Raw genomic sequence first — 27,639 nt, 5'->3', positions numbered from 1 at the left:
TGCCACACAGCCCCTCTGTAGATGATGCCACACTGCCCCTCTGTAGATGATGCCACACAGCCCCTCTGTGGATGATGCTACACAGCCCCTTTGTGGATGATGCCACACAGCCCCTTTGTGGATGATGCCACACAGCCCCTTTGTGGATGATGCCACACAGCCCCCCTGTAGATGCCACGCTTTGGCCGGGGATTCCTCTGCTGGAAGAGCCCCTGACCATAGACAATGACGTCAGGGGATCCTCCTGGACCGGAATGTGATGTCAGGGGAAACCCCAGAGCAGGAGTCCTGGACGGAGCGCTACTAGCACTCTGCCTGGGACTCCAGCTTTGCTCCTGACATCACTGTCCATATATGGACAGTGATTTCAGGGGCTTCCCCAGCCGGAGTCCTGGAGCAGAGCGCTACTAGCACTCTGCCTGGGACTCCTGCTCTGCTCCTGACATCACTGTCCATAAATGGACAGTGAAGTCAGGGGCTCCGTCTATGAGCGGAATCCGTGGCCAGAGCATCGGTAATACTCTGGCCGGGGATTCCGCTGCAGGAGTTGCCCTGCCCTGACGTCACTGCCCTTATATGGACAGTGAAGTCAGGGGCTCCGTCCACAGTATATAATCGGTGCGGGTCCTACACCCGGACCACACACCGATAAGCGGCTCCGGTGGCCTGCGGGCATCGGATATTATGGCACATAATGCTATGTACGGAGCCCAGAAGCAGTTGGCTCTGTACATAGCATAGCGGCCATGCTGCAGAACTGCAGGTCCGCTCCTATTCACTTGAATAGGAGCAGAGCTGCAGTACTGCAGCTCAGCCGCTATTCCGTGGCTGGAGCGAAGTGCTTCCGGCATGTACCTCTCGTGCACAGAGGCACCGGACCAGCTGATCTGTGCAGGGCCCAGGTGTCGGACCCCCACAGATCATGTACTGATCACCTATCCGGAGGTCAGAAGGTGGAAAACCTTTTTAACTATTGATCTACAGCTGAAGTCCATTGATTGGCATGCAATCTTGGACTGCAGCTGTCACTCAAGAGTTAAAATCAATTATGTAGTACTACAAAAAGTCTGTGTAACCCAGCCCTTAAAATGCAAAGAAGAAGAGTAGGAGGTGGTGTGCAGGAGAATGAACGTATGTAGCGTGGTCATCTTTCTGTTAGAACAATCTGTAAACACTTGAAACCACTTATTGTTTGCACAAATACACCGTAAAGGATCGTGGCATGTTAATATGCTTACCATGTGGGGTGCTGATAATTCAGGGTGACCACTCCTGTGGATGCTGCGATGGCCATATATCCGAAACAGACAACTAAAATCAGCCATACACAATAGGCCTTATTCACACGAACGTGTCCGATTTGCTCGCGCAAAAGTTCAGTGTGACATGTGTATATGGTGCGTGATTTTCACACAGCCGGAATCATTATGACACTCCCTTTTTATGTGACGACACAGTAAAGGAGGGGATTTTATGTTTCCCTTCTCTTCTTTACCAGCTGTAGCGCGAATCACTCGCATCACCGGGAAGTACTTCCGTGTGCTGCGCGTGATTTTCATGCACCCATTGACTTCAATGGGTGCATGATGTGCGAACAGCGCACAAATATAGGACATGTCGTGCGTTTCACGAAGCGGACTCACGCTGCACAAAAATCACGGACTGTCTGCACGGCCCCATAGACTAACATAGGTCTGTGCGACGCGCGTGATTTTCACGGACGTATTACACGCTCGTGTAAATCCGCCCTTACACGTTCGTGTGAATAAGGCCTTAGGCTTCATTCACATCTGCATCGGGGTTCCGTTCATGGGTCCCGTTCATGGTCCCGTTAGACCTTTCCGTCGGGGGAACCCATGAACGGAAACCATAGCTTTCTGTTTGCATTACCATTGATTTCAAATGGTTTCAGTTTGTCTCAGTTCCATAAGGTTTCAGGCGTTTTGTTTTTTTTGGCGGAAGCAATAGCGCACACTACTGTGCTTTTGATTCCGCCCCAAAAAAAAACCAGCACAAAATGCCTAAAAAAACACTGCGCCGAAAACACGTCAAAAGCCTGTACTTTAAAAAGCGCTTCACAATACAAACGCTAGCGTATTTAACACGTTTAGGGTCAATGCACACGTTGCATATTATGTGCGCCAAAAAGACCTGTCAACCGTTGTGACCCCTATAGCGCTAATCATTAATGCCTACACATCACGTGCACGCGGCCTTTCGCAACCCTTTAACGTATCCATCACTCATAGGCAACAATCGTATCTGTTTAAAGAGGCTCTGTCACCAGATTTTGCAACCCCTATCTGCTATTGCAGCAGATCGGCGCTGCAATGTAGATTACAGTAACGTTTTTATTTTTATAAAACGAGCATTTTTGGCCAAGTTATGACCATTTTTGTAGTTATGCAAATGAGGCTTGCAAAAGTCCAACTGGGCGTGTTTAAAAGTAAAAGTCCAAGTGGGCGTGTATTATGTGCGTACATCGGGGCGTGTTTACTACTTTTACTAGCTGGGCGTTGTGTATAGAAGTATCATCCACTTCTCTTCAGAACGCCCAGCTTCTGCCAGATCACACTGACGTCACTCACAGGTCCTGCATCGTGTCAGACGAGCGAGGACACCGGCACCAGAGGCTTCAGTTGATTCTGCAGCAGCATCAGCGTTAGCAGGTAAGTCGATGTAGCTACTTACCTGCAAACGCTGATGCTGCTGCAGAATCATCTGTAGCCTCTGGTGTCGATGTGTCCTCGCTCGTCTGACACGATGCAGGACCTGTGAGTGACGTCACAGCGTGATCTGGCAGAAGCTGGGCGTTGTGAAGAGAAGTGGATGATACTTCTCATCAGAGCGCCCAGCTAGTAAAAGTAGTAAACACGCCCCGATGTACGCACATAATACACACCCAGTTGTACTTTTACTTTTAAACACGCCCAGTTGTACTTTTACTTTTCAACACGCCCAGTTGTACTTTTGCAAGCCTCATTTGCATAAATACGAAAATGGTCATAACTTGGCCAAAAATGCTCGTTTTTTAAAAATAAAAACGTTACTGTAATCTACATTGCAGCGCCTATCTGCTGCAATAGGAGATAGGGGTTGCAAAATCTGGTGACAGAGCCTCTTTAAGGTTGCGCTGTAGAAAACATCAAAAATGGCGACTGAAATGCATGTGGTTTTCCTGCGAATTGCGATGCAGTTTTCCAGAGTGCATTTGGATGAGACGTTTGTGGTAAAAAACCTGGCAAAACCGCACCCATTTTTACCGTGATTTGCCACGGTATCTGATACATTTTTTTTTCAGGTGTAACAATGGCTGTTCACGGTAAAACCACATGTATTTAAATGCACCCTCATTTTACAAGTCTGTAAAAACCGCACAGGCCGAAACCGCGGCAAATCACTTTTACCACGCGGCCAGAAAGTCTAATTTAAAAGCACCTTGATGTATATATCGGGCGCTTTTCCCAGCGTGTCTGTTAAACGTAGGTTATTTAACGTGATGTGAATGGCGGCTTACAGGTGCCCGGCGTCCATAGTCCGATGCCTACTGCACTGAGGTTACCGCCATAGACTGCCACGTCCTAACACGGAATCCAACTTGGGCCTTAGCATATAGGGTTGCCACCAGGCTTGTGAACCACCGGCCGTTATGTACTCTTGGGGGCCAGTGCCGGTAAAAATTATTTACCAGCAATAGAAAAAAAAACAAAAACGTAAATACACCCCTAAACCTGGCCAGAAAATTGCGCAAACCCAAGCCACCTACCAACACATGGCAGAGGCCACCAATTCCGTCATTGCGTTATCTCCCCCTATCACCAACTAGTGTGACGTGCCAACCGTGTGTTCGTATCGCCTCAATGCGTGGGACAGCGACAAACGCAATTTTACCGGGGTCAGGGCAATAAATTATTTATTTGACATTATTTTTGTGTAAAAAAACCCTCTATATCCCTGACATTATGCACAAGAACCTCCACCTCGCCACAGCAGCACCTCCCCCACACACAGCAGCACCTCCCCCACACACAGCAGCACCTCCCCCACACACAGCAGAGTGAAGCGGAACATCACACCTCAGCGCCGCCGTCTGGCAGTTACAACATGTGACGTGACACGTGATCCGCCACTCAGCGGGGCAGACACCGGGTTAGAACTCTCCATCTGATAGGCTGAGCCTTTTGGCGCCCTTACTGAGAATCTATTTAAGGGAGTGAGGGGCGCAGGTCTTCGCTCTATAGGATTGCTGTGTGGAGGCGTCGCTTGTCGTCACCGAGCGGCCGCTGTCTGGAGGTAAGGACTGAGGTGGAGGAGCTGGGAGAACCGGCCCAGGCGCTTCCCTGCTCGCTCTTTCCCAGCCGTTGTGTTGAGGAACCCGCAGCGTCGTGTTTTCAAGTCCGGGCCGGGAGCGCGGGTGTGGTTTCTGGGAATGTTCTGTGCGAACGACGCCATAGAAGTATTAGCGGCCGCTAGAAGCCGTTTTTAATGCGTGGCCGAGTACAGGTGTGAAGATTAACCCCTTCCCCCCTGCGTCCATTCTGGGCCGTAATGACCAAGCAGTTTTTTATTTTCCATCGTCACATTCAACGAGCTGTAACTTTTATATTTTCCAGTCGATGTTTCCATAGGAGGGCTTGTTTTTTGCAGGACTTCATTGCTACCATTTTGGGGTACACGGGACTTATTGATTAACCGTCTATTATTGTTATTTTTTTGTGGGGGATGGGAAAAAGCAATTTTGCCGTTTTTTGCGGGTTTTTTTTTTACGGCGTTCACCATGCGGTTTAAACAATACGCTAACTTTATTTTTGGGGTCATTACGATTGCGGGGATAACATATTTGTCTTTTAAAATTTTTACACTTTAACTAAAACCATTTTTTAAGGCAAAAAAATGTTTTTTTTTTTTTTTTAATGTGTACCTTTTTATTAGTTTTTATTTCACGTTAATTATTTCTTCAGTCTCACTAGGAGACTTCACTATGGGATCTTTAGGTCGCAGATATAATGCTTTGGTATACCAGCCTGTGTAAAACTGACACGTCCACTGGCACGTCCTAATGGGTATATAGCCAGGGCAGACCTGGGGGCCTTTGTTAGGCCCCTGGCTGCCATGGCGCCCCATCGGATGCCCGCATTTGCGGGCCATCGATGGGTGACAGGGAGCTCCCTCCCTCTGTAAACAACTGAAATGCAGCGGTCCCTAATGACCGCGACATTTGAGTGGTTAAACGGCTTTGATCGCTACCGTTGGAGCAGGAGCCCGGCTGTCATCAGACAGCCGAGCCCCGGATCCAGCCTGCACGGGAGACCCGTGCAGGACGTTGATTAGGCCTAGAATAAAACCCCTTAAAGAGGCTCTGTCACCAGATTTTGCAACCCCTATATCCTATTGCAGCAGATCGGCGCTGCAATGTAGATTACAGTAACGTTTTTATTTTTAAAAAACGAGCATTTTTGGCCAAGTTATGACCATTTTTGTATTTATGCAAATGAGGCTTGCAAAAGTCCAAGTGGGTGTGTTTAAAAGTAAAAGTCCAAGTGGGCGTGTATTATGTGCGTACATCGGGGCGTTTTTAATACTTTTACTAGCTGGGCGTTCTGATGAGAAGTATCATCCACTTCTCTTCTGAACGCCCAGCTTGTGGCAGATCACGCGGTGACGTCACTCACAGGTCCTGCATCGTGTCGGACGAGCGAGGACACATCGGCACCAGAGGCTACAGTTGATTCTGCAGCAGCATCGGCGTTTGCAGGTAAGTAGCTACATCAACTTACCTGCTAACGCCGATGCTGCTGCAGAATCAACTGTAGCCTCTGGTGCCGATGTGTCCGACACGATGCAGGAACTGTGAGTGACGTCACAGATCTGCACTGCCAGAAGCTGGGCGTTCAGAAGAGAAGTGGATGATACTTCTCATCAGAACGCCCAGCTAGTAAAAGTATTAAAAACACCCCGATGTACGCACATAATACACGCCCACTTGGACTTTTACTTTTAAACACGCCCACTTGGACTTTTGCAAGCCTCATTTGCATAACTACAAAAATGGTCATAACTTGGCCAAAAATGCTCGTTTTTTAAAAATAAAAATGTTACTGTAATCTACATTGCAGCGCCGATCTGCTGCAATAGCAGATAGGGGTTGCAAAATCTGGTGACAGAGCCTCGCCTATATTGTACATAAGGATAAGGAGATGGGCGCTATAATGTAAGTGACAGCAGTGCTTTTTAGTAAAAAAAACAATCTATTTTCACCACGTTATTAGCGATTTTAGCTTTATGCTAATGAGTTTCTCAATTGACAACTGGGCGTGTTTTACTATATGACCAAGTGGGTGTTGTGGAGAGAAGTGCATGACGCTGACCAATCAGTGACAAATAAGTGACCAATCGGCGTCATACACTTCTCTCCATTCACTTACAGCTACATCACTATGTGCAGCCACATAAACACACGATAACGCTACTCATGTGTCATGACAATGAATATATATTACTTCCGGCCAGGATGTTATATCTATTCAGAATCCTGTCACTTCTGTAGCGTCTGTGCGATATTTACAGCAAGGCAAGCGTAATCTCGTTTTAAATGACCGTTTACATTGTAATCTCGCAAGATTACGCTTGCCTTGCTGTAAATCTCACAGAGACGCTACAGAAGTGTCAGGATTCTAAATACACGTCCTGGCTGGAGGTAATGTATATTCATTGTCAGGGCACTGCAGTAATGTTATAGTGTGTTTATGTGGCTGCACATAGTGATATAGCTACATCACTATGTGCTGTGTAAATGAATGGGGAGAAGTGTATGACGCTGATTGGTCACTGATTGGTCAGCGTCATACACTTCTCTCCACAACGCCCACTTGGTCATATAGTAAAACAGGTTTTAGCTTCTGGAGCCAAACCATTATGTTCCCATTAACTGACAGCAAGCAGACATTTTGAAAATAGTTATCGAAAGTACTCAAGTGAGTTCTATTTCCTTCACCCCCTCCCCACCCCCCATATGTAGTGTCATTTTGTGTATCCGCTTTACATGGTTCTCTATTTGACCTTTATCTGCTCTGTTGCTGGCAGCCCAAGGCATTACATAATTAAATTCTGAGTTCTACAGTGTCTGCTGTAGGGACCAGAAGTCAGTGTCTCAATGCAAGTCTATGCGAGCTTTAATGTGTGTCTCTTAGACTTGCTTTATGTCTGACCGGTTTCTACAGCAGATGCATATTTGGGTGGTAAGAGTAAAGATCACGTCACCCGGGTGACTAGTTTTGATAAATTACCCTTGTGTTTTAAAAGGGACTACAGCATAGAAGTGGTAGGAAGGAGCAGTAGTATTGACTGCAGAATTGTCTTCACAATGGATGGTGTTGGGGAGTAATCACTACATCAGTTACTAAAGCAGTCACTTCTACCCTTTGCAGGAACTATCTGGAGATAAATAAATCAAAACATTTTGCCCCAACATGGCTGATGAAGACTGGGAGAGTGAGCTTGATAATGGGCCTTCTTGTGGTTCAAATTTCAGCAACCAGGTATGGGATATGACTTGCTTATAGCCTCTTTTGTACACCTGTCGGTAATCATTCTTGCTGATCACGAGAACGGGCTTACATTGCCGTCCCTGTGAGCCCCATATGAATGAAGTGGTACTATGCATGCCCCGCCTCCGCTCCATTCATTTCTTTGGAGCTGCAGAGTAGTCCGTCCCCCACCGGTCAGATTTGTCTCATCTATCCTGTGGATAAATTATAAATTACTAATCCCCCCCCCCCCATAAATTAAAAATTTGTTATAGCCCTGACTGTCATGGCAACCCTTCTGGAGACCTCTTCTGTTAAACCTATTGGCTGCTGCAGTTGCTATTGACCGCAGCATTTAAGGGGTAAAACGGCCAGGATTGAATTTACATCCGCTCCACACTAACAGCAGCATGTCACCTATTACCACATAATCACCAATAATGATCCGTTATAATGAGACCATTTGTGGGAAGGACCTGCTTACTTCGACATACTATCAGGGATTAATGTATTTGTAGATGGCCAAATGTTGCGTAGCCTGTTTCTAACTTACTATTTTTTTTTCTTTTTCCTAAGGAACCAAGTTTTCATGATCGTTCTAAAAGTACTTTCTCATGTAAGTGTGGTTATGGAATATAAAACTTATACAATGGAAATTTTTCCAAAACTACTGCTGAGGAAAGTTACCCATGGCAACCAATTGGATTAGAACTCTTTTCAGAAGTCCATTGGACGACAAAAGTTGCTATGGCGGACTGGGCTTCCCTTTGCGCTGATATTGTTTAGTTGCTCCCAACGTACTCAATTTGGAAAGACTCGTGCTTGACCTACACACTGACAGTGAGCTTCTACTGCAGTCTGAGATGAGCGGGAACCTCTCCTCAGGACAGTATGGTTGCTTTTCACACATGCTAGCTAAATGGGTTGTCCGGTGAAATAAAATTGATAGGCTGTCCTCCGGATAGGCCACCATTATCTGATCTGTGAGGGCACGACGCTGCACTCCTACTGATTAGCCGGGCACTGCACAATGCCGTTACCTTCGTAGCATCTGTGCACAGTACTACAGCGTCCTCTTTGTGAATGGAGTCGTGCTGCAGTGCAGGGAAAAGCTTAGGTGACGCAGCACTAAACCTAAATATCTGGTTAAGTGGGGTCCCAACAGTCAGACCCCACTGATCACAATGTAATGGCATATCCGAAAGGTATTACATCACTTTGTGTGATGGGAATAAACCTAGCACTTGGTTAATTGGAGAACTGGTGGGAGGGGGATGCAAGTATGAATACTCACAGCAACAGTAAGGAGCAAGGTATTCCAAGGCAACAAGATCTTTTATATTCAAAAAGGTCAAAGGTTATTAATCAGTAAAAGTACTATTGTTAGTGAGTCTAGCTCACACTAGTTACAGGAATTGTAGTTCTTGATCTCCAGCGATGTGGCCACTTAAGCAGTCATTCTACTTTGTTTCGATTGTGGGAGGTACTGGAACCAAGTGAGTTGAGTGCACCTCCCTGCTTGGGGACGAATTGTGGCCAATGGTCAAATCATCGTTAATCAGGCATACGCATTTGATAGGTCATAAATCTCTAAAATATACATACGCGTATATGTACTTTAATATTACCATATTAGCATTTTAAATATAACCTATAAAATGAATGTGCTGAACAAAATGGTCACTTTCTGCTTTGGCCAACTTAGGATTGTGGGCATACTATGTAGATATTATGTCTACATATTATTATTATTTTTTTCAGGCACCTAAAGCTGCACAATTGCTTTAGCCCATGATGGTAGTAATTGTTGAGATGGAGGCACTGGGCTGCCTGCTCTTCTCTCCCTGGTAGTGGCTATGTGGGTGCCGTATAACTGGCATAATGTGAGTGCTCCAGGAGCTGGCAGGACAGGAGCGCCGGCCTCAGCACATCATGCTGACCATGTGGGCACACTTGTCAGGAGCGGGGCAATCGCTGTATCACAGCCGCAGCCCCGCTCTAACAACTTTCATGTGTTAACCCTTTCACGACCAATGACGAAAATGAACGTCATGGTCGGCTGCTAGTTCCCGCACCATGACGTTAATTTTCGTCTGTATTTCAAACTGTCACTCTGTGTAAACACAGTGACAGGCGCGCACAGACCGCTGTCCTAGACAGCTGACACATCAGTCTCGCCGGACAGCGGACCATCGCCGCTGCTTTTGGCAATTAACCCCTTAAGTGCGGCGACGGATTGCCGTCGCCGCATTTAAGTGGTTTGAAGCACATCGGCAGCCCCCACGAAGTGATCGTGGGGGCTACCGATGCTTGTCGTGGCAATCGGAGGTCAGACAATGACCTCCAGGTTGCCATGTACGGAAGCCTCGGAGGAACAGCCTCCCTGCCGGTCCTCCGAGGCTTCCGGTCAGTGTGACAGTTACAATGACAGTTAGAGTACATTACACTACGTGTGTAGTGTAATTCATTCCAGCAGCGATCAAAGCTGCAAGTCTAAGTGTCCCCTAGTGGGACAAGTAAAAAAAGTAATAAAAATGTTTTAAAAAAAAGTGTAAAAATAAAAGTTATAAGTTCTATAAACACAAAATGCTTTTTTTTCCTATAAGACTTTTATTATAGAAAAAAATGAACATGTTAAAAAAGTACACATATTTGGTATCACCGCATTCGTAACGTCCCCAACTAGAAAACTAATTTTCCCGCACGATGAACACCCCAAAAAAATCAATAAAAAACTACCACAGAATCGCAACTTTTTTGGTCCCCACCGCTCCCTAAATAAAGAATAAAAAGTGAACAATAAGTCTCATGTACCCGAAAATAGTACCAATAAAAACGTCAATCCGTCCCGCAAAAAACAAGCCCTTACACAGCTTTTTTGACTAAAAAATAAGCAAATTACGGCTCTCAGAATATGGTGACACAGAAAATATTTTTTTTATAAATAAGTCATTTTATTGTGCAAACGCCAAAAAAAAGGACCAAACCTATATACATATGGTATCGCCGTAATCGTACCGACCCGCAGAATAAAGTAAAAATGTCATTTATAGCGTACGGTGAGTGCCGCAAAAAGAAAACCTAAAAAACGGTGTCAGAATTCCTGTTTTTTGGTCAGGATTGCAAAAAAAGTGATAAAAAAAAAAATCGCATGTACCCCAAAATGGTACCAATGAAAACTACAGATTGTCCCGCAACAAATAAGCCCTCACACGGCTCCGGTGGTGAAAAAATAAAGATGTTCTGGCTCCCAGGAATATGGCGATGCAAAATGTGCAAAGTGTCCAAAAGCGGATAAGATTGGGCGCCATTTATCAGTGCGACACCGGCTACATATCTGTGGATTATTATTTATTTACCCCATTATTATACCCTCTTATTATGCCCTGATGTTCTTCGCACAGATTACACATACCCCCACATTATAAACTGAAATACCAGCAAAACCCCAAATAAAACTACTACCAAGCAAAATCTGCGCTCCAAAAGCAAAATGGCGCTCCCTCCCTTCTGAGCCCTGCAGCGTGCCCAAGCAGCAGTTTGCGCCCACACATATGGCATCGCCAGACCCGAGAGAACCCACTTATCAGTGGAAAATTGCAATTTTCACTTTGAACCATCCGCTGTGCATTAACCCCTTTGCGCACTATGACTTAATTGCCCGTCATGGTGCGGCGGTTGATGTATACGCTCCATACGCTGCGGGTGTCAGCTGTGTATTACAGCTGACACCCAGGACTAACGGACAGGTACAGCGATCGCTCTGTTACAGAAGCCTGTAAGGGTATGTGCACACACACACTAATTACGTCCGTAATTGACGGACGTATTTCGGCCGCAAGTCCCGGACCGAACACAGTGCAGGGAGCCGGGCTCCTAGCATCATACTTATGTACGATGCTAGGAGTCCCTGCCTCTCCGTGGAACTACTGTCCCGTACTGAAAACATGATTACAGTACGGGACAGTTGTCCTGCAGCGAGGCAGGGACTTCTAGCATCGTACATAAGTATGATGCTAGGAGCCCGGCTCCCTGCACTGTGTTCGGTCCGGTACTTGCGGCCGAAATACGTCCGTCAATTACGGACGTAATTAGTGTGTGTGCACATACCCTTAGGATAACAATATACTGCAATACATTAGTATTGCAGTGTATTGTACCAATGATCGCTGGATCAAGTCCCTTAAAGGGATTGATTAATAAAATGTGCAGAAGAATTATAAAAAACACCTTTTCCCATTTTTCTTCTAAAGTAATGTACAAAAATGAACATAATTGGTATCCCTACGTCCGTAAAAGTCTGAACTATTACAATATACCATTATTTAATTTGCACAGTGCACACCTTAAAAAAAATTAAATAATTGAAACCGCCAAAATCGCAGTTAGTTTTTTTTGTCACCTTAGCTCTAAAAAAAAAAAATGTAATACAACTTTTTAATCACTTTTTATGTACCAAAAAATGGTACCAATAAAAACTGCAGCTCCTCCCGCAAGAAATAAGCCCTCACACTGCTCTATTGATGGAAAAATAAAAAAGTTATGGCTCTTGGAAGGCGGGGAGTGAAAATCTAAAATAAGAAAGCAAAAAATGGATCAGTACTGAAAGGGTTAATTCATTTCTAATGAAAAAAACGTATGACCACATGTGGGGTATTTCCGGACTCGGGAGAAATTGCGTTATAAAAAATTGGTTGTTTTTTTCCTCCTTTATCCCTTGTGAAAATTAGAAAATTCAACCTTTTAGTGGAAAAAAATTTGATATTAGTTTTAACGCCCTAATTCTAATAAACTCTGCAAAAGACCCGTGGGGTCTAAATGCTCACTATACCCGAGAAAAATTCCTTGAAGGTTTTTCCAAAATGGGGTCACTTTTGGTGGGTTTCCACTGTTTTGGTCCCTCCAGTGCATTGCAAATGCGACATGGCACTGAAAACCATTCCAGCAAAATCAGTTGTTTTTTTTCACCTGTTATGCATTAAATTTAGAAAAAAACTGGGGTCAAAATACTTACTATACCCCTAAATAAATACCTTATGGGGTCTAGTTTTCTAAATGGGGTCGTTTATGGGGAGTTTCTATCGTTCCGGCAGCTCAAAGCTTCTCCAAATGTACAGTGGGGCCTAAAACATTTTCAAGCAAAATGAGTCCTGAAAGCCTCCGGGTGCTCCCTTCCTTTTGGGCCCTGCCGTGTGTCCAGGCAGCGCATTAGGGCCACAATGTGGGTATTTTTGAAAACCGGAGAAACAGGGTGATAGATTTTGGGGTGTGTTTCTTCATTCTCATGTTCGCTTTACAAAGAAATCGGTCTTCAAACTGATACTTTTATGAAAAAAAGTGAATTTTTTTTTTTTTTTTTACCTACCATGTATTAAATTTAGCAAAAAACTGTGGGGTCAAAATACTTACTATACACCTAGATAAATATCTTAAGGGGTCTAGTTTTCTAAATGGGGTCATTTGTGGGGGTTTCCATCACTCTGAGACCTATGAGCCTCTGAAAACCTGGCATGTTACAGGAAAACAAAATGTACTTCAAAATGTATAAAACTATTATTCAATTCAGTCTTCTAAATTGCTGAAAAGTTCTTTTATTTTTTCAAAAGTGCTGCCAAAATGGAGTAAAGAGATAGAAATATATATTTAATTAAAAAAATTGTACAGTATGTGTGTACATATGTGACATATTGCAGTTGAAAATAGGAAAATTGTTTAATTTTCACAAAATTTCTTACATTTTTCTATTTTTTTTTATTAATTTCCGCAAATTGTATCAGTCTACTTTTACCACTAAAATAAAGTACAACATGTGACGAAAAAACAATGTCAGAATTACTTGGATATTCAAAATTTTCACAGAGTTATACTCTGATAAAGTCAGACATACCAGATTTGACAAATCTGGCTTGGTCATTAAGGTACAAACAGGCCCGGTCATTAATGGGTTAATATACTTAACTGTGTGGCCGCACAGCTTAGTACTGAATTAACGTTATATAACAGTTTGAGGGTGCACGGTATCGAAATTTCGAAGCATCGTGCAACCCTAGTATATACTATGTATACCTGTTCAGATTATACTAATGTCATATACAGTTTGCATTTCTGGAAGGCTCGCTTAATTTTCCAGAAATGCTACATGGCTATTGTCTCATTTACTGAGCTCAATGTTAATTCTTTTTTTTTAATTATAGCAAACCACGACATTAATGAAAACTTTCGATCTACCGAAAGGGGTTCTGGGAGCCAAAAAGGTATTTTTAGCTTTTTGTTAAAATAACATAAATTATCTTTGCACCAATGGGTTGAAATATTACGGAATGTCATTTGTGTTTTGATCAGTCCAAAGGGTGTTTATTTCTTATTGTTTAGGAAAGATTTTCATAGTATTAATCATATACGTAATCTAGATGAATGAATGTCATGACTGATGACTGACTGTTGATTAGAGCTGCCAGGGAAGTGTCTGTGCGTGGCCCCAACTATGAAAAGAATCCGGCTGTTTCAGACCGTTATTTCAAATTTCCTTTTCTAACCTTTTTATTGCGAAATGCTGATGTCAATGGATATTTTTTTTTGTAATGGTCACTTATTTTAGGCGATGACTTCAATCAAAATGTTGAATCTTCTGGAAGAGGTTTTGGTAGACAAAGAGGTGAATTTTAAGTGTTTTCTTTGCTTTATGCTGAATCTTCACGTAAAACTAATGGCATTATATTCACCTGCCCCCGTTTAATGGATCAGTCGGGTTCCATTGGTGTCGCTCATTAAAATACATCTGTCTATTTTATTTATCTTTTTGTTCAGGTGATAGAAATGAGAGCGGCAGTTTCAGCAGGGGTAAGTTTTAATTAGGCCTTATTCACACGCACGCGTGCGTTTTGCGCGCGCAAAAAAATGAAGCGTTTTGTGCACGTTGCAGTTCCGTGTGACATCAGTGTATGGTGCGTGTGCGTGATTTTCGCGCATATGGCATCGTTATGACACTGTTTTTATGTTTAAAATCAGAAATGAAGGTGCTTTCATTTTTGGCTTAATTTCTTAAACAACAGTTGTGCGAATGACGCGCAGCACACGGAAGTGTGTCCGTGTGCCGCGCGTGATTTTCACACACCCATTGACTTCAATGGGTGCGTGATGCGCGAAAACCGCTCAAGTATAGAACATGTCGTGAGTTTTACGCAGCGCACATACTCTGCGTGAAAATCACGGACTGTCTGAACGGCCCCATTGAGTTACATAGGTCCGTGCGACTCGTGTGAATAAAGCCTCAGGAAAAAAAGCATGCCTTTTGTAAATGCTAAAAACTTCTGCTGTGCTTGAGGTTTTTTTTTTTAGGAATCATAGGGGTAAATTTGCAAGTAGCAAATTACTGTTTTTTAATGCTGTTTTGGGGCTTTTTCTCTGCCATTGGGTGACACTTCTGACCTTTGGTATAGCTGGCACTAGGAGGCAGACTCTAAATGAAAAAAGGAATCTATTCAACTGTAATACTTATCCGGAAATGAGTAAGTGTTTGCCATGGGAGGGGGTTGTATGTCTGGTCAGCCGAGATACTGGAAGGTTCAGTGCCGGAGAAGAGGACCATCTCTTCACAGCGTCATCTGAGAATAGATACTTGACATCTGAGTTTCAGTTTAGTGAAGCACCCATCTGGATTATTCCAATCTTTAGAGAGGACTAACTCAAATTCAGTGTGGGAGGGAAACATTTTTGGAGAGTGATGGGGCTACAGGAATAAAATCCCCTCTTGGGAGGAGGAAGGTTCCTGATCATGGATAGTCAGTGTTTTCTTAACAGCCATAATAAGGCTGTTAACCATAGAGGAGAGTTTGGATGACTGCTCCTCGCCAAGGGCTGAATCTAAGGGTATGTGCACACACACTAATTACGTCCGTAATTTACGGACGTATTTCGGCCGCAAGTACCGGACCGAACACAGTGCAGGGAGCCGGGCTCCTAGCATCATACTTATGTACGATGCTAGGAGTCCCTGCCTCGCTGCAGGACAACTGTCCCGTACTGGAAACATGATTACAGTACGGGACAGTTGTCCGGCAGCGAGGCAGGGACTCCTAGCATCGTACATAAGTATGATGCTAGGAGCCCGGCTCCCTGCACTGTGTTCGGTCCGGGACTTGCGGCCGAAATACGTCCGTAAATTACGGACGTAATTAGTGTGTGTGCACATACCCTAAGGCAGAGACCTCTCCCTCAAAGCCTTTCTCTTCTCTAGAGGGAATGTCACTGACATGCTGTCATGGTCCTAGAAACTTGGAACAAATCAGTACAGACTGGCCGTACTGAAATTATATTACAACTGAAAAATGACAAACTATCACCGTGCCCTATCCAGGAGCCTCACCTTTTGGTTCTGACATAGTGGCCGCACAGTTATGCCACTGTATCACCTCTGAGGGTGAAGGGGGCTGGGGAGGTGCTGCCTAATAAGTCTATTATAGATGCCAAGAGACTGCAGGATAGATTGGCAGTTCTCTCCTCCAGGCACACGACTGCTGCTGTCCAATCACGCTTCATCGGGGGTGGGGCTTATTTTTCTAGCTTTGGCTCTTTCAGGCAGACGAGCCACAGGGCCCTTCTGCCGGGTTGCTGCTGTTAGCCCAGAACAGCAACATGATCCCTGGAATTGTGTACAATCGGTCATTGAGCCCTTTTTGTTTGTTTTTTTTCCCTCCTACAGGTGCCCTCTTAGATTCTGAGCGCAACTTCTCTGCAGTAGGGGAGATTATCCTAGCAGAATCTAGATGGCTCTGAGCAGCCATTAACCCATTTCTAAAGGTGGAGTAGTTTTCCTGCTATGCAGCATCTAAATGGTGCCACGGTCACAATTACCCCACTGCATTAGGGTAGTGTTGTGACTCCATTACTGTGATGTCAGACTCCAGAGGGAGAGGAGTCTCATCATGTGACCATTACCGTCTGCTGCTTGTTATGCCTGCACTAAATGCTGCACTAAGCTTTCATGGTGTCAACCTTACTACTCTGTGCGCTACATGCCAGCCCCCTAGCCAACATCTGTGGCCCTGCCACCCCTAGTGTTGCCTACATCTAGGAGCTGAACTGAGATGGGTTCACTACCTTTCCAAGGCAGTTTGTAACATCTGATGTCACACAGTCCCTGATATTTTTTTTGCTAGCCTTTCTGACCACCCCCCTCTGGACTATTCGGCCTCACGTGGTAGGCCTCAAGTGTGCTATGTCTGTACGACAGCCTTCGGTCTCAGACCTCATCAGTTTCCTCTCCCCTCGGGGTCTGCTCTGTGGTTTCCCCTCCTTTCAGAGATAAAAGATGGACACCAGGCAAGGAATGCACTAAGAAACTCAAGAAAACATCTTCCAGCCGCTAGACTTTATACAACACAGTGATTGGACGATAAAGTTTATTTAACGGGGTCTTCCCATCAGAGACATTTATGATGTATCCACAGGAAACTGCTACCCTAAACGCCGTTCCACCGCTCTGTGTTGCGGCTGAATCATGTGATGTTAGACCACGTAAAAGAAAACCGCGTAGGCCTTGTTGGAATGGGTGCTTTTAGATTCCCAATCTGAGCTGAACAAGGAACAGTCCTTTAAGTTGTCCCTTACTGTGGACAGTCTCGTTAAGGCTGTTAAGACACCGTACTGGACTTTTCAGTCATCTGAAGTGGTCTCCTGCTAACCTAAACAGTTGCAAATGGTTTTTCCCACCGACAATAAATTTTTCCTAGACCTCCTGTTTGGAAAGGGATGCATAAACATCTAGAGGACCGATTGCGCTCGACAACTCTGGCACGGCATTCTTTCCCGGACCTCTCAGGAGGAACAGGTGGATCTCACCAGCTATTTAGCTATTTAGTATGATATATTTGTGCAAAGCCTCTTTGGAGGCCATTGCTATTTGAAGAACGGCTTGCCTCTAGTGCTGGTCTGCAGATACCACTTAGACGTGGTCCTTAACTTCTCTTTCATTTGCAGCTACCTGCTTCTTCGTGTCACGCCGTGACGAGATCATCTCAGAAGCTACAGACGAGATAAGCTGTCACGTACCCCAGTACTAGGTCCGTTGTACCACTAGCAGAGTACTCCTTTTTGGCCCTTTCATAGGTTTACCACTCCTTTGCCCCCAAACAGCAGTTTCACCAGGATTCCAAGAACGTAGTCTTTCAAGCCCCTTCCTTACTGGTGCACACGCCCTCAAGCTTTCCAACCCGGTACAGGAAGGACTAATTCGGCCTGTGGGTATTTCCCCACTAAGTTCGGGTGAGGGGTTGGCTTCAGCAGTCATGGGCTGTCTGGCCCCTGCACATCTTCCTCAGGATACAAAATAGAATTTACCAGCCTTCCTCCTGTCTGTTTTTTTCAGTCTGCACTCTGTCGCCTTCCAGTACGACCCCCCCCCCTCTTTTTTTTTTTCTTCTACGCCAAAGGTTCATCATTTCTATGCCTCCAGATCAGCGATTCCGCAGCTTACGCCAACATTTTTCTCGTACCGAAAAAGGACAGGTTGATTCGTCCAATTCATTCTATTTTTTTATCTCTAAGACTGAACACGTCTGGGGTTGGCATATGCGTATGGATTCTCTCTGTTCAGTCATTGAAACCATGTATCAAAGACTCATACATTGATGTCCCTTTTTTCCAATCCCACCAGCGTTTCCTGCACTTTGTGGTCCACCCTCATAATTACTAATTTGTGACCCTTCCGTTCGGTTTGGCGCCACGTATCTTCACCAAAATAATTTTTCCGTAATTGTGCTTCTTCGAGATAGGGATGTTTTGTCACTACCTGGATCACCAACTAATAAAGTCTTCATCCAGGGAAGACCATATAACCATTCTCCAGGTCACTCTGGATGCATTGACCCGTTTCGGTTTGGTCATTTAATCTTTCCGATTCCTATTTTTCCCCTGACGAGACACTTTCCTTTCTGGGCATTGCCTTCGCTCTATTTTGGTTAGCGAGACTCTTTCCCTGGAGAGGTTATCAGCCCCTCAGGCTGGGGTCTGGACCCTACAGAAGTTATCCCCGACCCCTCGCCATCTCTACATTAGTCCTCTGCACCATGTTGTCTTCGATCAAGGCCCTCCCCTTTGTGAAATACCACACTAGTCCTCTGCAAAGGGCTCCCGTCCTGCTCTCTACTCCTTGGATCGACAAAAGCTTCCTTGTGTATCTGTTAGTTCTCTGTGGCCACTTCTTCCTTTTTAAAGTGTCAGATTCTTTCCACGGGTAACAATGTCACAGCTATGGCTTATCTCAATCACCAAGGCGGAACTCTCAAAATGCAGCAGTAATCTCCAGAGGGCGCGAAGATTCTCACATTGGCAGAATGTCACATTCCCGCTCTGTCGGCAGTGCACATCCCCGAGTCATCAACTGGGTCGCAGTCTTCCTCAGCCGCGGACGTGACGACCAAAGGGTGCAGTGGAGTGGCTCTCCATCCGGAGATCTTTGATCAAATTTGACCTGTATGCTCCCTCCACCTTGCTCTTTTCATTTTAATGAAGATGTCGTACTGCTGTCCTTTTGTCCATCTCCTGTTCATCAGACGGAGTGTTTTCTTCACAACATGGATGTTGTCTGCGCCTTGCGAGTCTACCTTTCACTCTAGGCTTTTTTCCCGCAAATCGCATTTTCGTTTTGTCGCTTCGGAGGGTACGTGGAAGGGAATGGCCTCTAAGGCTACTATCGCCTGCTGGATATGGTTGGCTATTCCTGAGGCCTACCAGGTAGGAAACCTGATTATGCCTTACTCATATAGGGCAGTTGGGGCCTCCTGGACTGTGTGGCAATAGGCTTCTGCTCTTCATGTGTGCAAGGTGGCTACCTGGTACTCTTTGCACACTTAAATTCTACTGAATGCATACTTTTACTTCTGCGGATGCTTGGTTGCAAGGCCTTGCAGACATCTGAGGTGTAGATGACCATATCCTTCTTTTCGTTCCTGCCCCAGGGGACTGCTTTTTAGCACATCCCACTGTGTCGTCCGATAATAGGAACGAGAAGTTGTTTTTTTTTCTTTTGAGTACTCATCGTAAAATCCTTATATTATCCAGTTTGTGGGGGGGGGGGGGGGACGACGACACTATAAGACGCACCTAGTTTCTAGACGACAGAAAATAAGAATAATTAATATTTTACAAAGAAAAAACTATTGGTTTAAAAAAAAATAAAAAATTTGTTCAGTTTCACCACATTCTGAGAGCCATAACTTATATATTTCATCGTTTGATAAGCGGTGTGAGGGCTTAGTTTTTGCGGGACGAGCTGTAGTTTTTATTAGCACCATTTTTTTGGTACATATGATTTTTTTTATCACTTTTTATTTCATTCTTTTTAGCGCTATGGTGACAAAAAAAACCAATGATTCTGGGGTTTTAAATAAAAATGTTTTTTTACGCCGTTCACTGTGCGAGTCAAATAATGCTATATTGTAAAAGTTTCGGACTTACGGACGCAGCGATAGCAATTTTTTTTTTATTCTTTTTTAATTTTTTTAATTTTTGTGTTGTGCTTGGATAAATGAGTTGTTTTTTTTTTTTTAACTTAAAAAATGTTTACACCTGAAAATGTATCTAACTTTTTTTATTACACATTTTATTAGTTCCCCTGAGGGACTTGAACCAGCTGGCACAATACACTGAAATATATGGATACGTTAAGGAAACCGCGTAGCTCGCTGACATACGTGGTTTCCGTAACTCCCAGTGAATGGCCGTTACAGAAGCAGCGTAGCATGCTACGCTGTTTCCGTAACTATTCAGTTCTATGGGAGTTACAGAAACTACGTAGCTCAGCGAGCTACGCGGTTTCCGTTACTCGGCCATGTAACTTGGAAGACAGCGGAGCCGAGTAAGCTAGAACGGAGTTTAAAGGGGCCAATTCTAGAGATAAATGCGGGTCCCAGAGGTGACATGTCCTGTGGATATGTCATAAATGTCCTTCATGGGAATACCACTATAAATGCCGCAGTCCTAGTTAAATGGCCAGGAACTGTGCCATCACTGTTCCTGGCCGTTCGAGCAGAGTGTCAGAAGCTGACACCTGCAGTGTATGGGGCGGGTTCAGCGCGTGAGCCCGCTTCATACATAATCCCCTCCCCGCTCCATGACCTCACGGGTCAGGAAGGGGCTAAGTAAGGAGAGGTCAGGGGGCCCAGCGATGCCGGGTCCCTTGACTGCCGACTATAAGATGCAGGGACTTTTTAGCAAGATTTATTCTTGCTAAAAACTGTGTCTTATAGTCCGAAAAATATGGTATGAATGCAGGTAAATGAGGGGGAAAAACAAAGTGAAAATAAATGGCAGTCTAATATTGTACTAAGTTGAAGTAGTCATGCTTTTCAGTCCTTTGATTTTGTAAGTCTAAAGTCTCCCATTGCCTGTGCTTCACCGTTAACCCTTTTATTTCAACCCCCCCACCCCCACACCTAATCGGAACATTTATCGACTGACTCATTTGTTTTCTGGCATCTGGTTTGCGGAGATCTTTGGTCATTTAAGTTCTAGTGATTGTCTGGATACGATTCGTGACATGTAGAAATGCTAATGCTAAACATCCTGAACTTTTTATATTTAGAGGGTTGTGCATTTTAGCCACAAACATAAATTTTTATGCAGATTCACAAAATGATGTAAGCACTTTCATGTAATTTTGCATTATTGTGGTACTGCTGGGAGATACATGTGTCCATCCCCCCCCCTCACTCTTTATCCTTCCCTCCCCTTTTCTTTATGGTTTCTTTTGTGTGTTGCATGTCCTATGAATATTGATACTTTTTCGCTTTGTTTTTGGGGTAAAATCTCTCATACTGTTCCTGTTCTAACGAGGATCTTTTGCAATAATTTATATGACTTGTAGGTTATATTTTCTGCAACATAATGATATTAGTGTTCAGAGATGCTATTGCCATGGGACATGTTGTTGAATTTTTGTTCATTTGTCTGAAATTGTTGGAAAATAAAAAATACATAATTTTTTTTTTTTTTTTAAATATGACAATTCACCCGAAACCCCTGGCACCAAAATAATTAATTACATTTTACTTGTGTTAATTGCAGTTTGCATTGGTATGTTTTCATTATACTGTACTAAAATATTCTATCCACTTCATAGGTCGCTCAGATAGAGGAAGAGGAAGCAATGGCACATTTAATAGAGGTAATAAAGAAAACCTCCCACCCCCCCCACACCCAAAAAAAACAAACAAACCTGAAAGCCCACCGAATGTGGACGACCTTGTGATCAGCTGAACACAGGGTTTGACTGCCCTACAGGTTAAATATAGTATTGCATGGAGCCCAGTCCGTTTACATAGATGACCATGAGAGGAATGGCTCTTCATAGTGACTCAGCACACCACCTGATTGAAGAGTCTGAAGCTACTTGATGCTTTGATATCTCCTCATCCTGTAGCACAGAGTCATTTTTCTATTAATCCAACACTGCAGTGCTGCTGAGTCCGCTCTGATCTGTGAAACAAGCGGTGAACACTACACTCCTACTTGGCGCCTCTACCGCTAGATGTAAGAGGAGGGCAGCTAGGCTGCAGAGCCGCTTACATCAGCGAGCCACTCTCAGCAGTAAGGTCCACTGTCTTGGGTATCACCTCACGGTGAACACTGGTATGCTTTTTCTTGCTCACGCAGCTTGGCATGGAGGTAGCGAGAGCAAGACCAGCTCGCTTGGTAAATGAGAACACTGTAGCAATAGTGTAATTGTACTTATTGGACATCTAAACCGAACATTAGACAGATAAAAGCTAAACACCCGAACGGCTCATATTTACAAGAGCAGCTCTGAGCTTCATAATACCCACTGGGCTTGCAATCCTAATGTTTAGCTCTCATTTATGTCAGCACGGCCTCATTACACGCATAGTCCTCTTATCCGGGGACACTTGTCTTTTGTCACCAGCATACATAACTTACAATTTGTGTTATGGAGTAGAAATATCTTATTACGTCTTAGATAACTTCATGCTTTTTTGGGTATTCTATCCAAAACAATGTTTTTTGGCTCTCCATATTGCCACTAAAAGCACTATTTTTGCCATTGTGCACTCAGAATTTAAACAACATGCAGTAATAGTGCTAAGCAGCCTATAATAACAGCAAGAATTTAGTGTCCGTACAGTTGGATACTATTTGCTTAGAAGGGCTAATTTTTGTCCAAATTAAGTGCAGAATCTGGTCTACTGCACGGAGATTCATTATTCCTACATTTTAGCTTTGTTTTTGTTTTTTATATTCGGTCAAATAATAAACTTTAATAATCATTGTAATAGAACTACACACAGCTCCTTCTTTTCCCTTCCTATTATCGATTTGTATACCCCTCCTACAAACACTGAGCTAATCCAGTCTTTGCTTAGTATCCATAGGAGGCAGCAAGGCTGTCTTTGCCTTTTTTTTTTTTTCCCGTCTTAAAATAAGAAAACAGGGGTGATGCTGTCCCCCTGTTTTTCTCTTTTAATGGCAGGCACACAGTACCGTTGTACCCATGCCAGTGAAAGAGTGCAAGCTTCTGTCGCACATCAGCCTGAGGATCACTCCCTATTTCAGCTCCCCACCAGTTTCCTATCTGAGCAGGGCACACCTAGGGGATGTCCTGGCTGGTCCCTTACCTTCAGAGGGAAGCTGGCTTTCTACTGGTGGGTAAGTATTATGCCCCCCCCCCATCTATGTGTGATGCTTTGGGCAGCAAGACATGCGCCAATTGTAAACTCTAGCACAGGGGTCTCAAGCACATGGCCCCTGTGGCTGTCATCTGCGGCCCGCCGGACACAGCCGCTAGTATCGGCTTTGCTCAGAGACTCTGGAATTCCCTGACATCGCTGTCCACATATGAACAGCGATGTCTGGGGCTTCCCCAGAACCGGAGTCCCGTGCAGAGCGCTAGTGCAGGCTCTGCTCCGGGACTCTGTGGAATTCCCTGACATCGCTGTCCATATATGGACAGTATGTCAGGGTCTTCCCCAGAGCGGAGTCCCGGGCAGAGCGCTAGTATAGGCTCTGCTCCGGGACTCTGTGGAATTCCCTGACATCACTGTCCATACATCGACAATGATGTCAGGGGCTTCCCCAGAGCAGGAGTCCCAGTGATGTCAGGACCACAGCTGGAGTCCCAGGAAGAGCCTACTAGTGCTCTGCCCGGGACTCCAGCTCTGGGGTTGCCTCTGACATCTCTGTCCATATATGGACAGTGATGTTTGGAGCAGAGCAGAGTGCTAGAAGCGGCTCTGCTCCGGGACTCCAGCTCTGGGCAAGCTAGGGGTGTGTTGCGTTATCTAAAGAGGGCACTGTGGCATTATCTAGAGAGGGCACTGTGGCATTATCTAGAGAGGGCACTGTGGCATTATCTAGAGAGGGCACTGTGGCATTATCTAGAGAGGGCACTGTGGCATTATCTAGAGAGGGCACTGTGGCATTATCTAGAGAGGGCACTGTGGCATTATCTAGAGAGGGCACTGTGGCATTATCTAGAGAGGGCACTGGCATTATCTAGAGAGGGCACTGTGGCATTATCTAGAGAGGGCACTGTGGCATTATCTAGAGAGGGCACTGTGGCATTATCTAGAGAGGGCACTGTGGCATTATCTAGAGAGGGCACTGGCATTATCTAGAGAGGGCACTGTGGCATTATCTACAGGGGGCTCTGCGGCAGCATCCACAGGGGGCTCTGCGGCAGCATCCACAGGGGGCTCTGCGGCAGCATCCACAGGGGGCACCTCTGCCATCTGAGCCGCCGGACTGCATTTAGCGACACTTAAACTGGATTGTTGAAATAAGCACGTGGAGAAATATCTCAAATTTTAAACCTAGCGGTATTATTATAGTAATGTAGTATTAATTTTATAGTAATATAGTGTTCTAGTAGTTCAAATAAGTAATTTATTAACAATAAATTTGTATTGTATCAAATATCAAAGTAATGCGGCCCGACCACTTCCCATTTTTTCTATATGCGGCCCACTTACCCTGCTGAGTTTGAGACCCCGGCTCTAGCGCATATTTGTCCTGCATGGTGTAAAAGGTGTGTGCCTTTCTCAGCTTCTAATTTCCTTTCCTACGAAGTCTAGAGTGTGGGGATCCCTGGCACTTTGCACCTTCAAGCAATTGGTGCACAGTCATCACTCGTTTTCTTGCATCCAATCGCTGAGCGGAAGGGGTGGGTCTTCCGCTCTCTGTACTCAGTCTTTAGACAAACTGGTCACACAGGACATACTGCTGGGCGCCATTGCTGCTGTTGGTGCTAGGATCGTACCAGACCCACTGGAAAAGGGTAGGATCTGCCATTGGCATAAACTTTTTCCTTGTGTCCTCTCTCCAGACTGAGCCAGTTTATTTTTAAGTTAGGGAGCTATTTACCTAGGTAGCCCTCTGTGGCCTTTACCCCCTTTTTAAGGGAAGTAACGGTCTTGCTTTTTTGCTGTATCTGAGTGGACTCATTATCACCAAAATCTCCCTTGTCTTTACAGTTGAATGTGGTGACCCATTTACTTGCCATTTCAGACACCAGAAGAGAATCCTGACAAGCAACCATTGTTACTCGCTATGCTTGCTTTGCATTCAATCACAAGTTTCCATGTGGTCAGCCTACTTTGTGTGATTCATGCTGGCCTTCAAACCAAGCATCTGTGGTTCTCCACCCCCAGCTTTGCCCACGCCTAGTGCTTAAGGGGCCGTACCGGAAAGGGCTCGGTCTCTTTACCAGGCCGATGGTTACCTCACTGTTACCCAGTCCAGCATCTTGGGCTGCCTTTCCGATCAGCCCACTTTGGACTCCATCCATGTCCTTGTCACTTTACATGCCTAAAACGGGTTAGATCTGCTCATTCTCACCCGCAATTTGTATGTCCTATCTCCACAAAGTTGCCCCCCCCCCCCCACCAAGGGAACAATCTGCTGCTTCCTCCCCCTTTTGTCTGATGTTTGAAATAAGTTACCAACTTGGAATTGAATGAGAGCAGTCATCTACAGTGGACAGTCTCATCAAATCGATCTGAGTTACCTTACAGATCACTGACACTCACCGTGCCAACCCATACAGTCTTACAGGTCCTTTCTCCCCTCACTCAGATTTTAGCGTTGGTCTCCAAGGAATGTAAAGAACCTTGGGTCAGCAGAACTTCCACTAAATAGGTTTACCAACTCGGTCACAGTATTCTCTCTGGGGCACCCCATGAGCCTTTCGATGCAGGATACCTAGTGGCCTCAATGGTTTCTGTCCATAGGACTGCCTAACTTAAATGCTGGTCCACCAACACCGCTTCGAAGTTGTCTTTGACGGCTCTTCCCTTCGCAGGTACACTACCGTTCAAAAGTTTAGGGTCACTTAGAAATGTACTGATTTTTGAAAGAAAAGCATAGTTTTTTTCAATGAAGATAACATTAAATTAATCAGAAATACTCTCTATACATTGTTAATGTGCTAAATGACTATTCTAGCTGCAAACGTCTGGTTTTTAATGCAATATCTACATAGGTGTATAGAGGCCCATTTCCAGCAACCATCACTCCAGTGTTCTAATGGTACATTGTGTTTGCTAACTGTGTTAGAAGGCTAATAGATGATTAGAAAACACTTGAAAACCCTTGAGCAATTATGTTAGCACCGCTGTAAACAGTTTTGCTGTTTAGAGGAGCTATAAAATTGACCTTCCTTTGAGCTAGCTGAGAATCTGGAGCATTACATTTGTGGGTTCGATTAAACTCTCAAAATGGCTAGAAAAAGAGAGCTTTCATGTGAAACTCGACAGTCTATTCTTGTTCTTAGAAATGAAGGCTATTCCATGCGAGAAATTGCCAAGAAACTGAAGATTTCCTACAACGGTGTGTACTACTCCCTTCAGAGGACATCACACACAGGCTCTAACCAGAGTAGAAAGAGAAGTGGGAGGCCCCGCTGCACAACTGAGCAACAAGACAAGTACATTAGTCTTTAGTTTGAGAAATAGACGCCTCACAGGTCCTCAACTGGCAGCTTCATTAAATGGTACCCGCAAAACGCCAGTGTCAACGTCTACAGTGAAGAGGCGACTCCGGGATGCTGGCCTTCAGGGCAGAGTGGCAAAGAAAAAGCCATATCTGAGACTGGCTAATAAAAGGAAAAGATTAATATGGGCAAAAGCACACAGACATTGGACCGAGGAAGATTGGAAAAAAGTGTTATGGACAGACCAATCGAAGTTTGAGTTGTTTGGATCACACAGAAGAACATTTGTGAGACGCAGAACAACTGAAAAGATGCTGGAAGAGTGCCTGACGCCATCTGTCAAGCATGGTGGAGGTCATGTGATGGTCTGGGGTTGCTTTGGTGCTGGTAAAGTGGGAGATTTGTACAAGGTAAAAGGGATTTTGAATAAGGAAGGCTATCACTCCATTTTGCAACGCCATGGCATACCCTGTGGACAGCGCTTGATTGGAGCCAATTTCATCCTACAACAGGACAATGACCCAAAGCACACCTCCAAATGATGCAAGAACTATTTAGGGAAGAAGCAGGCAGCTGGTATTCTATCTGTAATGGAGTGGCCAGCGCAGTCACCAGATCTCAACCCCATAGAGCTGTTGTGGGAGCAGCTTGACCGTATGGTATGCAAGAAGTGCCCATCAAGTCAATCCAACTTGTGGGAGGGGCTTCTGGAAGCATGGGGTGAAATTTCTCCCGATTACCTCAGCAAATTAACAGCTAGAATGCCAAAGATCTGCAATGCTGGAATTGCTGCAAATGGAGCATTCCAAGACGAAAGCAAAGTTTGAAGGAGAAAATTATTTCAACTAAAAATCATTATTTCTAACCTTGTCAATGTCTTGACTATATTTTCTAGTCATTTTGCAACTCATTTGATAAATATAAGTGCGAGTATTCATGGAAAACACAAAATTGTCTGGGTGACCCCAAACTTTTGAACGATGGTTTACCTAACTTAGGCAGCTGCCTGAATGAGAATTTTGGAAGCCGCTGGTGGAAAAAGCCTCTACCTGCCTTAGACAGACCCCAAGGTATTTTGTTCCATGTCCTGATGGGGAGGAAGGCTTCTACATTTCAAGAAAATCTGTCTCACCGATACCTGGATAAGAAAAGTGAAATCATCCAGAAACCAAA

General features: G+C 44.6%; 1 protein-coding gene across 9 annotated transcripts in view; it reads left to right on the top strand.

Moving 5' to 3' along the window:
- The first annotated feature begins 4,105 nt into the window (after positions 1-4,105).
- Positions 4,106-27,639, top strand: part of DDX4 (DEAD-box helicase 4) — a 108,268-nt gene continuing 84,734 nt past the window's right edge. For 3 of the 9 annotated variants that reach the window (XM_075842548.1, XM_075842531.1, XM_075842539.1), the window contains exons 1-7: positions 4,110-4,293; positions 7,428-7,538; positions 8,103-8,142; positions 13,721-13,780; positions 14,125-14,181; positions 14,334-14,366; positions 21,646-21,690. In XM_075842548.1, the coding sequence (XP_075698663.1) occupies positions 7,470-7,538; positions 8,103-8,142; positions 13,721-13,780; positions 14,125-14,181; positions 14,334-14,366; positions 21,646-21,690 (304 nt within the window). In that variant the 5' untranslated portion in view covers positions 4,110-4,293; positions 7,428-7,469. Of the gene's footprint in view, positions 4,294-7,427; positions 7,539-8,102; positions 8,143-13,720; positions 13,781-14,124; positions 14,182-14,333; positions 14,367-21,645; positions 21,691-27,639 lie in introns of all 9 variants that reach the window. The other 6 variants (XM_075842521.1, XM_075842557.1, XM_075842503.1 and 3 more) reach the window with 6 other exon arrangements.

This window comes from Rhinoderma darwinii, chromosome 1 (genome assembly GCF_050947455.1).
Source record: "Rhinoderma darwinii isolate aRhiDar2 chromosome 1, aRhiDar2.hap1, whole genome shotgun sequence".
NCBI lineage: Eukaryota > Metazoa > Chordata > Amphibia > Anura > Rhinodermatidae > Rhinoderma > Rhinoderma darwinii.
The sequence above is the reverse complement of the archived record's forward strand: the minus strand, read 5'-3'. Positions and strand labels throughout refer to the sequence as shown.